This window comes from Tachysurus fulvidraco, chromosome 20 (assembly GCF_022655615.1).
Source record: "Tachysurus fulvidraco isolate hzauxx_2018 chromosome 20, HZAU_PFXX_2.0, whole genome shotgun sequence".
NCBI lineage: Eukaryota > Metazoa > Chordata > Actinopteri > Siluriformes > Bagridae > Tachysurus > Tachysurus fulvidraco.
In genome coordinates, this window is record NC_062537.1 from 9,144,460 (window position 1) to 9,159,708 (window position 15,249).

General features: G+C 37.7%; 3 protein-coding genes across 3 annotated transcripts; 2 read left to right on the forward strand and 1 right to left on the reverse strand.

Annotated features, from left to right (window-relative positions):
- The first annotated feature begins 426 nt into the window (after positions 1 to 426).
- On the forward strand, positions 427 to 3,392 carry LOC113659178 (tyrosinase). Its single transcript, XM_027171816.2, has 5 exons — positions 427 to 1,342; positions 1,494 to 1,710; positions 1,941 to 2,088; positions 2,170 to 2,351; positions 2,845 to 3,392. Exons 1-5 carry the CDS (start codon positions 518 to 520, stop codon positions 3,072 to 3,074), a joined length of 1,602 nt encoding a protein of 533 aa, XP_027027617.1. The 5' UTR covers positions 427 to 517; the 3' UTR covers positions 3,075 to 3,392.
- Positions 3,393 to 3,655: 263 nt separating this feature from the next.
- Positions 3,656 to 6,870, forward strand: kpna7 (karyopherin alpha 7 (importin alpha 8)). Its single transcript, XM_027171817.2, has 11 exons — positions 3,656 to 3,731; positions 3,864 to 3,948; positions 4,029 to 4,169; positions 4,263 to 4,348; positions 4,423 to 4,691; positions 4,813 to 4,895; positions 4,979 to 5,242; positions 5,350 to 5,583; positions 6,177 to 6,359; positions 6,501 to 6,647; positions 6,732 to 6,870. The coding sequence occupies exons 2-11, from the start codon at positions 3,883 to 3,885 to the stop codon at positions 6,819 to 6,821; spliced, it is 1,563 nt and encodes a 520-aa protein (XP_027027618.2). The 5' UTR covers positions 3,656 to 3,731; positions 3,864 to 3,882; the 3' UTR covers positions 6,822 to 6,870.
- Positions 6,871 to 8,182: 1,312 nt separating this feature from the next.
- On the reverse strand, positions 8,183 to 13,906 carry chordc1b (cysteine and histidine-rich domain (CHORD) containing 1b). Its single transcript, XM_027171818.2, has 11 exons — positions 13,693 to 13,906; positions 13,345 to 13,394; positions 13,184 to 13,240; positions 12,935 to 13,095; positions 12,694 to 12,794; positions 12,368 to 12,426; positions 12,199 to 12,269; positions 11,973 to 12,078; positions 9,926 to 10,045; positions 9,648 to 9,710; positions 8,183 to 8,829 (listed from the first exon to the last, which is right to left on the reverse strand). Exons 1-11 carry the CDS (start codon positions 13,754 to 13,756, stop codon positions 8,650 to 8,652), a joined length of 1,032 nt encoding a protein of 343 aa, XP_027027619.1. The 5' UTR covers positions 13,757 to 13,906; the 3' UTR covers positions 8,183 to 8,649.
- Positions 13,907 to 15,249: the final 1,343 nt, after the last annotated feature.

Genomic DNA, 15,249 nt, shown 5'->3' on the forward strand with positions numbered 1-15,249 from the left:
GGAACGAGTGTATAAATGTCTGTATATATAAATGCCCTGCAATTATAGCCTTGCGCCCCGTGTTCATGCATTTTGGCATGCTTTCTAAATCCACCCTGGCTCAAAGATTACTGTAATTAATTGAAAGAAAGAAAGAAAGAAAGAAAGAAAGAAAGAAAGAAAGAAAGAAAGAAAGAAAGAAAGAAAGAAAGAAAAAGAAAGAAAGTTTTTTAATGCCCTTCTTTGGAGAAGGACGTCAAATTCTGGCATAAATGTACACAGGGGACATAATATGAACTCCTATCTATTAACATATAAAAAATGTACAATGTTAAAATGTTGACTCCGAAACGATTTCGAGTAGCATTAACATGCAGGAAATCATTTTTCTCCCTAACGACCCTGAGGCAAAGAGGCATGTGATTTGAAGAATCTGAAGGGGGGGAGTGGGTAACGGATGGGGTGGTAAAGACTCTTAAAGTATTAACCCAAAAGTCATCAGTGTACAACCAAAAGCAGAACCCCTTCGACTTATGAGATGCTCTCTCTGGTTGTTATAGTCTTTTTCGCTCAGCTATTGAAGCCCACATGGCAGCAGATTCCCCGGCAGTGCGCTAATAGAGAAGCTCTGGCCTCGAGGCAATGCTGTCCCATTTGGACCGGAGACGGATCTGCATGCGGAGCTCGCTCTGGTCGGGGAATTTGCCAAGACGTAACCGTGTCCGCGCAGCCGGATGGACCTCAATACCCGTTTAACGGGCTGGATGACAGAGAGAGATGGCCTCTCACCTTTTTTAACCGAACTTGTCGTTGTCTCCGAAACTTTATGGGTTCTGACTGCAGTGAATGTGCATTTGGCTACTTCGGGTCGGCTTGCACTGAAAGACGCGAGACGGTCAGAAAAAATATTTTCCAGCTTTCAAAGGCCGAAAGGCAGAAGTTCATCTCTTATCTCAATTTAGCCAAAAATACCATCAGCCAAGATTATGTGATAATCACGGGCATCTATAACCAAATGAGCAACTCATCTGGGTCGATGTTTAGAGACGTTTCCATCTACGATCTCTTTGTTTGGATGCATTACTATGTTTCCAGGCCCGCTCTGCTTGGAGGGGAAAATAATGTGTGGATGCAGGTAGATTTTGGACACTGGGCCCCGGGCTTCTTGCCATGGCACAGGGTGTTTCTGCTTCGCTGGGAACACGAGATTAGGAAATTAACAGGAGATTTTGACTTTGCCATTCCATACTGGGACTGGAGGGATGCACAGGATTGTGAGGTTTGCACAGATGAGCTTGTGGGCGGACAAAGTCCTCTAAACCCCAGCCTCATCAGCCCATCTTCTGTTTTCTCCTCTTGGAAGGTAATGAGAAAGTAAATCGGTCATACATTAATCAACACTATAACACAGAATAAATATCTGACTTGGATTTATTCCAGGTTGTATTGCATTCTTAATGACTAAACTATGATTGTATTATTGATTATATTATTGTTTAATTAAATCCTTATAGGTGATTTGCTCCAGAGAACCAGAATACAGTATGAGAGGTATCTTGTGTAGTGGCACAGAGGAAGGACCTTTACTGCGCAACCCTGGGAACCATGACCGAAATCTGGCAGATGGGCTTCCCACATCCTCTGAAGTGGAATTCACTCTCAGTCTATCCCAGTATGACACTGAACCAATGGACCGCATGGCCAACATGAGCTTCAGGAACACACTAGAAGGTTAAATACAATAGACACCAATTACTCATAAAGCACCATTAAGATAGAAACACAAATCTAAATGTGTTTTTTTTACTTGTGGCATTTTCATCTATGGCTGTAGTTACTGAACCTGCTGTTTATGTAAAAGATGGTGACACAGTTTTAGTTTATTCCCCTGATTGAACTAATTTAATTCCATGATTTGACCAGGCAGAGTTTAATAAAAATAATCTCTTGTTCCTGTATAGGTTTTGGAAATCCTCATACAGGCCTTGGGAACAGCAACAAACTTGGCATGCATGCAGCACTGCACGTCTACATGAATGGCACCATGTCTTCAGTGCAGGGCTCAGCCAATGACCCAGTTTTCCTCCTACACCATGCCTTTGTTGATAGGTGAGAAATCAAGTGAAATTGAACACTTTCTAACTGATGATTTGCTTTGAAGGCTTGTTTGAATTTGTCCTGTTTCCTCAGCATCTACGAGCAGTGGCTGAGAAGGCACCAGCCAGAAAAGTCTCACTATCCCACAGCCAATGCACCAATTGGCCACAACAGTGAATACTACATGGCACCCTTCATACCCCTCTATCAGAACGGGGACTACTTCATTTCCAGCAAAGAAATAGGCTATGAATACTCCTACCTTCAAGACCCTGGTGATATATATTTTTGCTTTATATTTATTCATATAATGATAATTGCAAATACTGCAGTGTTCATTCTAATTATACTTATAAAGGAATAAATATCTTCATCTAATGTTCTCAACTGTCTATAAAATCTTGTAGTTTAAACCCATTTTAATAAACCTGATTAAAGTACCAATGTATAAAATATAATGTATTTAGATTTCTTTTAAAATCTATTTTAGAATTCATTGCACACAATTAGGTCTATCATTCATAATCCTCATGACACTTGAGCAGGGTATTGTGCGTCAGTAAATGCTTTTGAATATAATATTATATTATTTTATATGACAACATATATGACAACATGGAACTAAACATTTTTTATGTATAGGCTTAGTTTATGAGTTACAAATAATAGTCACATTTGAGACAATTATTGCATATATAAAGAGCACTGAATCTTACAACATTTATTTATTTGTTTGTTTGTTTGTTTGTTTGTTTGTTTAATTTGTAGGTCAGCGGATTGTAGATGACATCGTGTCCTATCTGGAGAAAGCGCATGAGATCTGGCCCTGGCTCCTGGGCGCCGCGGTCTTGGGCGCAGTTTGTTTTGCAGTTTTAACTGTAGTGCTGACTAAAATTTGTAAGCTTTTATCAAGGCGAGGTAAAAGTAGTTCCGAGAAGCAGCCACTCCTCAGCAGCTCCGAGGACTCCACCGACTCTTACCAAACCATGATGCCGTGAAGCATGTGACCGCTAGGTGGCGACAGTGTCCATGAAGCCTCATTCACCTACACCAAATATTATATACGCTAAATAACCCATGAGAATGTGTGCGTGTGTATATACAGTATATATATATATGAACGTAGCTATGGAGAAAACCCGACATAATCCATTTTGTTTGCTTCGTTTTATGTCATTAAGCATATAAAAATAAAATGCAGAAATCTTTTTTTTTTCATTCTAAATCTTGAGGATATACTTGACGATGATGATTCAATAAACAGTGAATATTTCAGTGATAAACTTACTGAAATAATTCAAACCTGTGTCACAATATATCAGTTATCCATCTATCAATTATTTCCTGGAGTTTCTATAAAGATGACCATAGGACACCATTGCCTCAACCGTGCGTAAAGGAATGAATGCACCACATCCAAAGACAATAAATCTGGAGAGATATGATGTGGTTCAATGCTCATCACGTTGCAGACACATTTAGTATTACTGGAGCATATGCATTGCATAGAGGTACAAAACCTTGCTAAACATGAGCAGGGCGAATTGCTGATTAGGATCACCTGATCATTGTTAGACTCAGTGTTTAAATATTTCAGCAGGAGGTTGGGTTATTTTTTTTTTTGTGCCCTGAAGGTTTATTTTGTGAAGATCTCGGTGAGTGAGATGCATTTTAAGCCATTTCTTACAAACCCTAATCTATTTCTTACTCTTGGTTTCATTTGAGATTCTTGGAGGAATTTATTTCAATAACCTGTAGATTAACACCCCCCCCCCCCCCATTTCTAGTGGCAACTTAAGACACACAATGCCTACTGAAAATTTGGTTGATAAGCGCATGTGCAAGTTCAAAAACCGAGGCAAGGATACCATGGTATGTTTTAACCCATTATTAAAGCTAAGTAGCCTGTTGAAAAGCATCTATCTTTTGGCTAATTTGTGCCCTCCTTGAAGAAAATGCGTGAGCGCAGAGTTGCAGAGTGTGTGGAGCTTCGAAAAGCCCAAAGAGTGGAAAGCATCCTGAAGAGGAGAAATATTTCTTCTTACCCTGACGAAGAACCCCTGTCTCCAGACTACAACACTGACATCCAAGAGGTTGTAGCCTTATTATTCTTCCAGCAATCTGAATCCTTAGTGTCTTCTTATAGTTGATTCTTAGTGTGGAATCTACCATTTGTCCGTTATTAGGTCATTTCAACAATAATTCAGGAAATTGTTGCTAATGTTAACAGCGACTGTCCAGAGCGACAGCTGCAGGGTTGTCGAACAGCCAGGTAGAGTGAATTCTCCGACTGCTTATCAATTATGGTCATTTTTATTTGGTATTTAATGCTCATTGTCATTTTAGGATGCTATTGTCTCGAGAGAGGAACCCTCCATTAAAAGAGATAGTGGACATAGGTCTGCTGTCCTGCTTTGTAGAGTTTTTGGGTAGGAATGATCACCCCACTCTGCAATTTGAGGCTGCCTGGTCACTCACTAATGTGGCATCAGGCACATCATGGCACACTCAGCAGGTGGTGGAACATGGTGCAGTGCCTGCCTTCATAGCCCTTTTGTCCTCACCGATGTTAAACATAAGTGAGCAAGCTGTGTGGGCCCTGGGTAATATTGCAGGTAATTCAGGAATGTTTGAGTACTGTTATGACCGCATAGAGATTTGACATGAGCTTAATGAAGGTGCAACTATGGTTTAAAATACCAAGAATTAGATTTGACACTAAATGTGTTCCCACAGGTGATGGCCCAGTATATCGTGATGCACTTATTGACTGCAATGTAATCCCTGCACTACTAGCACGGATAACACCAGATGCCCCTGTAAGTTATGGCATTTTAAAAGCATAGTAGCTGAATATTAGGCTTTATGGAGGAACAAGAATGTAACTGGTTGACTTTTACAGGTTGGCTATCTGCGCAACCTGACATGGACCCTCTCAAACCTGTGCAGAAACAAAAATCCTTTCCCCCGCTTCTCTGCAGTCCAGCAGATGCTTCCCTCCATTATACAGCTGATTCACCACAGTGATAAATCTGTTCTGTCTGATGCATGCTGGGCCATCTCGTACCTTACAGACGGACCAAATGAGCGCATTGATATTGTAATAAAGACTGGGGTTCTTCCACGACTGGTTGAGCTTCTGGGCTTTGAGGAGCTTGTAGTGGTGGTAAGCCAAACTTGTTCTGGCTTTTTAATTTTTTTTTATTCATTCTAGCAAAATTTTAGAATGAAATGACTTGTATAATTATCACCTGTTATGACCTTTTATTATAGACTCCAGCACTTCGTTCTATTGGGAACATTGTGAGTGGTTCAGATCCTCAGACACAGATGGCTATTGAGGCTGGTGTGCTGAGTGCCTTGCCAAAACTAATGAATCACCCCAAACCCAGTGTCCAAAAGGAAGCAGCCTGGGCTGTCTCCAACATTGCAGCTGGACCACGCCAACAGATTCAGCAACTAATAACATGTGGTCTACTCCCTCATCTTGTGAATCTACTTAGGAATGTAAAGTGGTGACTTGGATACATACATAATAATGATGAGGGAATTACTGGAATGCATTTTAGATACTTTTACTACAGGTTTTTATTTTCTGCAGTTGTAGATTATTGGCTTGTACAGTTTTGGCTGTAATCAAAGTTACTATTTGAGTACTCGGACAACCTTTTAAATGTGCTTTCACAAGAACATTGATGGCAATTAGTCAACAAACAGCCTTAAAAGGATTAAAAAGTTATTTAATGTTTTAGTTCTGTAACATTTCTGGAAAGAGTTGCAAGTTTTGATGCTTTAGGATGGAGGATTTTTTCTTTTTCTTGTAACTGCTACAGTGTGCATGATCTTGTTTCACATTGAATAGTTAAAGTTTAAAAAGTACAGTTCACCAAATGTATGGTGTACTAGATGTACCAAACATGACTGGAATTACATGCACCCACTTTGGGGTGGCTCTGCCACACCATCCAGTAGATTATTTTCCTTTAACAGAAGGGCTTGTTGCAATTTTATTCCTTCATTCAAACCATTTGTGTAACACTATTTAGAAAAAACTGAACTTCTTTGAAGGTATAGTGACTTGATTTAATTCTTGCTTTCAGGGTGACTTTAAGACTCAACGAGAAGCTGTCTGGGCTGTCACAAACTTCACCAGTGGAGGAACAGTGGAACAGGTTGTACAGCTTGTTAAAAGTGGTGCTCTGGAAGGCATCCTAAATTTATTGACCGTAAAAGATTCCAAGACTATCCTAGTCATCCTGGATGCAATCAGTAACATTTTCTTGGTAAGGGTACTATGACCTTGGGCCTTATCCTTGAAACTTTTAAGCTTTTTTGTATAGTGTGACTCAGTGGCTGTACCTTTGCTGAATAACTGCCAACCTGGTGTGTCTGAGGCTTGACTGTGACTGCTTTGGTTTTCTTAGGCTGCTGAGAAACTTGGGGAGGTTGAAAAGCTTTGTTTGCTTGTGGAGGAGTTGGGTGGGCTGGATCACATAGAGCTCCTGCAGAATCATGAAAACAATGCTGTGTATCGTGCTGCCCAAGCTCTTATTGAGAAGTACTTCAATGAGGTGGGCTGCAAACTGTGGTGCTGTAGTTTTGTGCAGATGTTTTTGTTTTATGGCTTATTTGATGCACTTTGTGTTTTGATGTAGGATATTGAAGATGAGTGCCTGAAGACTGTGGCTACTGAAAAGGACTTTGTTTTTGGACCAGCTGAGGTCCAGAGAAGATTTGACTTCTGAGAATTTCTTTTTATGCCTTAGTTTTGTAAGAATAAATATTTTTGCAGTACTTTGGCTATTGGTGGTATTTTGGGGATGGTCCTAGTTGGCCAAACCTGATTGTGAGCTCCTATACCTGACTTATTACTTGTTGCTTTTCAAAGATTTGTCATAAGACCGGTCTTATGTTTAAACACTTGGTCATTTGGTTTTACACCCAAAGGGTAATAAATACAGCCTTTGTCTGCTCTCTGTATCATAGCATGTTATGTTGTTAAAAAGCTCTAGATTACCATGTACAATCACTTAAATGCTAACGGCCATAAATGGGAGTAGGAGAGAATAATCACTGACCAATGTTTGACGATGCAGAATAATGACCCGGCTATGGTTGTCATGCTGGAATAGAGGCCTTTTTGATCAACATTTAGTTCTTATGTTCCCCAGAATGCAAGTGTCTGATGGCCACATCTTTGCTGGTTGTGTGATGGGTATCAACTCACGAATATATTTTAAAATGAGATTAGATATTTAGCAAATTTGGTATTAACCTTGCACCATATAGGCCAACAGTACACACCACCATTCTGTACCAATTATAGATGTATGTAAAACAAGACCACCCTTACTTTGCTTTCTAGTTTGTTCATACTGCCTTTCCCTCCAAATTATTCACAGTATTTAAGTAAACTTGGGGTACCTACTATAGATTTCCTGTCCAACCAAATATGACTACTGAACAATGCAATGGGAAGCTTTATTTCAGGTTTTCATGTACTCTGATGTGGTTAGCTCTGATGTGACTGCCATACCCCTGGTTATTAATCAAATACACATGAAGTACTAATGACTACCCAAATACTTTTAGGTAGATGAAAAAGGCATTGGCTATACAGTGCTTTCCACTGTGTGATGCACTGCTGTGTCTGGCTTCCCATTTTTCATAGGAAACACTGTTAGCCTTTATCCTCCCTGGCTGGTAACTGTCATGTGATGGAGGAGAGCTGGTTCATTCTAGCACATCCAAGCACAAATGGGGGGGAAGAAATCTAGAACGTGTAACAATTAATACACTGTAATTGACCAAATAATGTATTTCCTTTCTGTATCTTTTTCTATTCCTAGGCCATTTTGCTGCCTTGACAATAAAAAGACATTTTTAAATCAGTCAAAATCAACAAAAAAGTGAGACTCAACTGGCCATTTTGTTGAGAGTACCAACTGGACAACAAAGCTCCAAACCCAACATCTGCTAACCCTTCTGGGCCTCCTACATTTTAGACATCCGTGGATTTGGTCTTGGACTTTGTAAAATATTGTAGGTTTTGCATATAAAATGAATTTTTCATCTGACCTCATTTAAATAACGCTCAGTTTCAGTGTTAGGTTTGGTCCATAGTTTACTAAACATAACATTCAAGTTAAAGGCGTGATGTTTTAAAGACATGGAAAGTTAATCTATGGGAATGTGAAGGAATTAGGAGACTTGCAGTGCGCTGCTAAAACCATGGCTATTTCCATTGTAATCTGGTGTCAACTTGATATTTTACAATTATGACAATAGTAATGTCCTTCATTGTAATATTAAACTAAATGACCCTGCTTCAAGCAGTCTACTGTGGAAAATGACACCTCATAACCGTTCATAGTGTAATACTATTAGAATAGAAACTCTGGATCTAATTTAAAGAAAAGCATAACTGCATTTTACACTGCCATGTGCAATGAATTGTGAACACAGGAAATACTGGTCTTCATAGAATGTCTTTCATGCATCATGATATTTCATTCTTTGTTCAGTAATTTCATAGGAAATGATCAGAAATCTCTCACAGTAATGTATATTCATCTAATCATCATCATCACTATCACTATCACTATCATGCTCTCTTTTCTTCTCCTCTTCTTTGGGTGGACTGACTACTGGTGGAAGGTCCAGTCGTGCCCACAACATCGGCTCAGCTTTCTTCAAAACAATCTCAATCTTCGCAGCCATCATGTTCAGTGTGCTTTTGTTTGTGTCGATAACCTATGAGGAGAAAAAAAGCTTGCTTTTTAGTCCTGAGCAATGATGTTTGTATACAGTTTTACAAAATGATGAATTTAAAAACAAAGAAGAAAAAGGGAAGGGATGATAAATGAGGAAAAAATGGGATGATAAAAATTACATCTCATTTTTATTTATGTTGTATTCTTAATACTGTGTGTTATTACCAGGATGATCCAGAACTGATAAGTTTTGTGATGTTTATTCATGAATCCTTTGTTTGTCCTGAACAAATACATTACCCAGTATTCTTCAGAAAAACCTTCCAGGTCCTGTACATAATTTGCTTTTCTAAATATTTATTTACTTCCAACAGTGACTATAATTTTCAGACAAATCTACTATTAAAAAAGATGCAAATATTCAGTGATCACTTTACCTTGTAGACTATATATAAACTTCTGTTATGTGAACTAGCTTATTTAGGGCAGAGCTAAATAAAAACCAAATTTTCTTTTTATTTCTCTGACCTTTTAAAACGATTTGCAAGATGTATAAACACAAAATGTGTACACAATTCAAATGACAGTTATTTCCATAGAGATTAAGAATACACCATCACAAAGCAGTATTACAGAAATCTTCATGATTTACATTTAGATCCTTAACAAGCAAGGAACAACTCCAAGAACTAATGAAAGGAATCAGAATTAAATGCTACACTGGATAGTGAACTGTATACCAGTATTTTATCACTACTGTGCACAATAATCAAGGGAAAGTATGTTCAGTATGAGCATTGTAGTCTTTAACACCATTACACGTCATGAATTCTGAGATGCAGGAAGTTTAGTACTTACACCCCATAAAATTATCTTCTGTTCAAATTCCTTATCTCCATCAAATGTGATGTGGATATCCAACTGCAACAGAAAGACTCGTTATCATTAGAAAGTCATTTGAGTTTTGAGCTCATTACTAGTAATAATGATTTTGCATTTAACATTGTAAAAGTCAACACTAAACTTGATATGAAAATGTAAAAACATCAAAAATCGAACAGAAACGACCACAGACAAAACTCTAAAATGCAAAATAAAAATACAGACAGAAGTTTCATGGCTTAGTGCTTTTGTACCTGGGTACTATTGGCGTCCACGTAGCTAAGCTCAGGGACGGCGTTTTTGGCATAGACTGTTATGGTGACCTGGCTTCCTGTTTGGTGCCAATCAAACCTGCATGGCACAACCTTCTTACCCTGGAAACAGATGTACACAACAGCATTATGTTTCAAATCAGGACCCAAATGTGGTTGTCTGGGGGGAAGCAATGCTGTTGCTGGAGATAAATTGGGTCCAAGAGCCAAAATGAACATATGCTGTGACATATGTTGCCACTGTACTTCAAGCAAAAAGTTGACGTTTTATTTTTTCTTATAAAACTACCTAGGCTTTCTGCCTGCAGAGATTACATTAAATATAAAGAGATGATTTAACAAACTGGCTGAGTCTACAAAAGATGTTCTAATTGCTAGTTTGCCAGCTAAGTGTGCACACCTCACAAAGTGAATGTCATGCTTTCATCTGGGGTTTTTTTTTTTTTTGGATATGAGGCATAGTGAAACTGGCCTAATAAATTCAGTTTCTAAATACCAGCTGTCAATTTTTTATGCGCACACACACACACACACACACACACACACACACACACACACACACACACACACACACACACAATTACAGAAACTGTAGAGTTTGCAGCAGACAACTGAATACCAATTAAAATCTGTTAACATTAACAAAAAGTACAAACTTATTGAATTAATGAACTAATGAAATAATGAACTCATTACAATTATCTCACAAAGTGGACCATGACAGGCAAGCACATGGAAATTGGGGTTTTTGAAGCATTAAGTGATGAGACTGATACCAGACCATTTCTCAGCAGGAAAATGTCCCTGTACACAAAGTGAAGTTGACCTCAGTGCTCTTGTGACTGAATGGGTACATCCAGAATCCACACTCCAAATTCTACAGTAACGAGGTTATAATAACAAGAAAAGGGGCACTAAATCTGGAAAGGCATGTTCAGCTGAACACAAAAAGCCTGATCGTTCACTAAATTCAAATTCTTGCATGAAAATCTTCTCTTAAGCTTGCAACCCAGCACTACTACACAGCTATTAAAGCCCAATGAAAAATGAACTCTCATTGGACAACAGGCTTTTAACGTGTCACCAAACTGACTGTCCCTCTGTGGTGTAATAATGGTGTGATCTTCAAAGACCCACCTTTTCCATGAACACTTAACTAACTCAACTTGTCCACACTTCAAATAAATAAATAAATAAATAAACAAACACACACACACACACAAATATAATAATATACATTTACATTAGCTCAACTCTCAATTCTAATACTCCCCTAGCACTCAATTAAAAATCTTGCTTGGTATCACTACTTAATGTATCTATGTATATCCGTTTCCTCATTTGTTAGTCACTTTGGATTAAACCATCTTCTAAACAAATAAATGTTAATGTAACTGAACAGCGTGCTTTTTGTTTGGCCCGGATTTATACACAGCTTATCCTTATTATGATTGGGAGACCTCTTGGGGGGGGGTGGAAACTTGTACTTAGCTGCCAGTCAGTAAACTGGGAATGAACATGTCTATCATGCCAAACATACTGCTGCTAATTAAAATCACTTCCAGGTTGCTGTAGATGTCATTTGTGAATTTTATGACATTGATTTTTGGAATTCTGAAATGTGTTGTTTATTCTATCTAGTGAACATTTCCATCTTCAGCTAGAAGCTTCAATACATTTCGGGACAAAATGGCAGACACTGCTAATGTTGGCCTGATTTTTTGAAAAGTCTTTCGATGCTCATACTTAAAAGAAAGGCTGAAAATTAAACAAGAAGGCAAAACAACACTCAAGACAGTAATAATATTGAAAGTCGAACAGTGTTCTTTTTAGCTGTCTTGGTAGAGTAAAATTAATTGCTTGTGATCTTATAAGTCTTGGATTCCAATTCCCTGTAAATGAGCTACAATGTGCTAGAACAACTGCATAAATATAAACCCAAGTGTGGTGTCAAATATTTTACCATAATGCAATGTTTTACAAACCATTCTCATCGTATACTATTCTAAACATTCACACAAACACACACCATGTCTTTTTTCCGCCATAGGTGTTCTCCTTTGGTGCAGCCCTCCTGAGATAGAAAAGTATTAAAGTCAGATGTTTTCCTCTTGCAGCAGCTCCAGTATTTCATCCTGACAAGAAAACCAGAATGGTGATGATACAATGTTTCCCTGCCCCAATTTTAGCCAGAATTATTATTCTATTCTAGTAGAGAATTATTGTTGATTAGTTATGATTAGTTATTTGTTTACCCCTCATGGAAGATTGGGACTCCAGCATGATACATGCAAACTTCTTCATTGCTCTCTGCTCCATTGAAGGTCTAATGAATAGCATGGTCAAAACCAAATATTCAGTAATTATTAGCTGGCAGTGGAGACAAAGTTATCTACTAGTTGTAAAGTTTGTACACAAACGTACCTTAGTGCAGCCTCCATTTTTACAAGATGTTCCAATCTTAATTTCATCCCCTTCTTCCTCTGTAAAATAAATATAGAACTTATTCCCTTTATAAAGAACAACAGAAAGAAACAAGCTTGTCTTGCCTTGTGATTTTTTTGCAAAATTGACAAGCTTTGACCATGACATGATTATTAATGTAGCTAATTAAATGCCATGCATGCATTTACCCTACCCTAGTCCTAACCCCAGCAGCCAAAGGAAACCTATTGTCTTATTTTAAAGGCAGATTTAAAGATATCAGATATCAGGTCCCAACAAATTCAACATTAAACCCTCTCACTCACCTTTTTTCTCTGGTGCATTATCTGATAACTTGAGCTTTTCTAAAGCTTGCTTAAGTGAAGCAGAGACCTTCTGTGGTAATCTTGATATTGGTTCATCTCCACTGCAAAAACAAAAAGCAGAGATTTGCTGCATGTCCTCTGCTAAAACACATTTTACAATGTGTTTTACAATTTTACAAATAAGTATATCTGAAGTATTAACAGGATGGACAAATAAAAGTAAAGTTAGAACGTCTATTACCTTGGTCGTTGAATTGCTTCAACAGGTTTTGGTGCCTGGATGATAGACTCATTAAACTTTGGTTTAAAGTCATCAACATCCTTCTTTTCTCCGGATGTCCTGACCTCAGGTTTGATGGGTTCAGGGGGTTTCTCCTGGTTATGGGGTCCTTTTGTACATCCCTGAAAGTAATTTAAAAACAGTGCACATTCCTGAATAATTCCTATTCATTATTAATGAAGAATTACTTGATCATAAATTTATACTCACAGCAATACTAAGGAAATCAGAAAAGTCAGTTGTGCGTCTCTTACAGCACGACCAACCCTAATGACAATAAAAACAAGCAGCATATAAATCCAAATATACATACCAAATAAATAAAGAAATATAACACTGCTTAAAGTAGAAGTTCTTCCTCATTAAGTTACCTTCAGGGCATCGTGGAAAACTGGCACACCTGGGTGATAAGTACATGCATCTGTGGATAATGAATTAGCGTTAGCTAACCGTGCTTATTAATATATAATAGTAAACCGGGTATTTAGACACATAACACATCTTAGCCTAGCGTACTACAAATTTGACTGGCTTTAAGAGTTTTAAGATCGACAAAATTGTCTACAATTAACCGTCAAAAACGAGAATCACGTTTATTCTGCTACATATGGCCGGTTCATATGAACCAAGCCGACATTACTGTTATTTATACTCGACTTTTCTTTAACCCGGTTGTAGCATGAAGCTAACCTTTTAGCTTAGCAAGCTTACTAACTCACCGTCTTCATTCTTTTCAGGGTCAAAACGTTGGGCACATCCCTTATTATAACAGAGCACAGACATTTTGTAAATACATATATGGATATAAAGCTTTAAAGTAAAAAGTAAGTGATGATGCTGAGCCAGATGTGGATTCGGTCGGTTCTAAAGAGCTTCTTGCCGCTTGCTCCTTCCGCCATAACCGTAAGATCTAGTGCGAGAAGTCGATCCAAATGAGAGTCGATACTCCGATTCCAGGCATTACGAATCGAGGGCCGATCACGATATTAAGTGTATGGGTTTTTTTTAAATTATTATTATTACAGGGCTCTCAAGTTTTGAAGACAGGCAAAAGTGACATTTCCACCCCCCCCCCCCAACCACCACCCCAAAAAACACTTTTTTTTTAACCAAATACAATGCCTTTTTGGACTCCTTTATCAATAGTAAAGTTGCTCCTATTTAAAACAGTTCCTCTCAAGCCCAGACATTTTTAGGGTCATGATTGAGGACAATGTCCCGTCCGGAGACAAGCTGTTTGTTGTTGAGGTTTTGTTCAAACCGACCATTGAAAATACCCTCTCTAATGAATATGATTTTTTTCATTGGTTGTTGCGATAAATCTTACCCAGACACAATAGTGCTATTGTGTAGCATCTTTTTTAATTGGCTGATAAGTGTCAGACTCGACTAACAACTCCAGGGGAGACGCGCTTGATTCCTGCCGGTTCCATAGAGACAGCGGTGCGCCCTGTTATTATTATTATTATTATTATTATTATTATTATTATTATTATTATTATTATTATTATTATTATTTAATTATTAACAACGCAATGTGAAAATACTTCATTGCATGTAGTGCAATTAAACTGTAATTTAGCAATAATATGTGTTTTATATGTGCAACAGTTGATTTTAATGTATTACTTACTTTTAAAAATAACGTGGAAGTTACATAGAACATGATTTTAAAAAATAAAACAACAACAACAACAACAATAAGAGATTAAGCCATGGCCTTAGCAGAAGTTTATAAAGTCGATGAGAAAACGTCATTTTATCCAATTGTAATAAACATTTTCCCTTCTTGTTAAAGATAGGAATGAATATGTAATAAAAATTTTCATAAATCCATAAATTTCATCCGACAATTATTTTTATTGTGAATAAAAGAAGGTGAAATAAAAACAGATTTTGAGACAAACTGTTTTTAAAAGCTGTGTGGTTTAATATGTGGTTCCTCTGAAGTAAGTCCGACTGACAGATGTATAGAGAACATTAACTGGGGACGCTTAAATTGACCTATAGGCAAAGAGAAAAAAGCTTTGTTTATTATATTGTGTTAAGTGGGCGGGACTTAATGTTCTTGAGTGGGCGGGTCTTGACGCTTTCAAGTGGGCGGAGCTTAAAGCTTTCTTTAGGTTGTAAGTTTAAAGTAAAAGAAAGCAATATCTTTATAATTCAACAAAGAAACAACAGGATTGCATAAAATAAGATCGTCACAATTTATATTCAGATGTAAGGCACACAAATGACATCGCATACTCATGTTTTTTTCCCCGCTAGTTATGTTT

Coding starts and splice junctions, on each gene's coding strand:
- LOC113659178 (XM_027171816.2), top strand. CDS start 518: ATGCTCTCTCTGGTTGTTATAGTCTTTTTCGCTCAGCTATTGAAGCCC. Junction 1,343..1,493: donor CTGTTTTCTCCTCTTGGAAG/GTAATGAGAAAG, acceptor AAATCCTTATAG/GTGATTTGCTCCAGAGAACC. Junction 2,089..2,169: donor CACCATGCCTTTGTTGATAG/GTGAGAAATCAA, acceptor CTGTTTCCTCAG/CATCTACGAGCAGTGGCTGA.
- kpna7 (XM_027171817.2), top strand. CDS start 3,883: ATGCCTACTGAAAATTTGGTTGATAAGCGCATGTGCAAGTTCAAAAAC. Junction 5,243..5,349: donor TTGAGGAGCTTGTAGTGGTG/GTAAGCCAAACT, acceptor CTTTTATTATAG/ACTCCAGCACTTCGTTCTAT. Junction 6,648..6,731: donor TTGAGAAGTACTTCAATGAG/GTGGGCTGCAAA, acceptor GTTTTGATGTAG/GATATTGAAGATGAGTGCCT.
- chordc1b (XM_027171818.2), bottom strand. CDS start 13,756: ATGTCTGTGCTCTGTTATAATAAGGGATGTGCCCAACGTTTTGACCCT. Junction 13,096..13,183: donor CTGATTTCCTTAGTATTGCT/GTGAGTATAAAT, acceptor AATTACTTTCAG/GGATGTACAAAAGGACCCCA. Junction 12,427..12,693: donor TAATGCACCAGAGAAAAAAG/GTGAGTGAGAGG, acceptor TTTATTTTACAG/AGGAAGAAGGGGATGAAATT.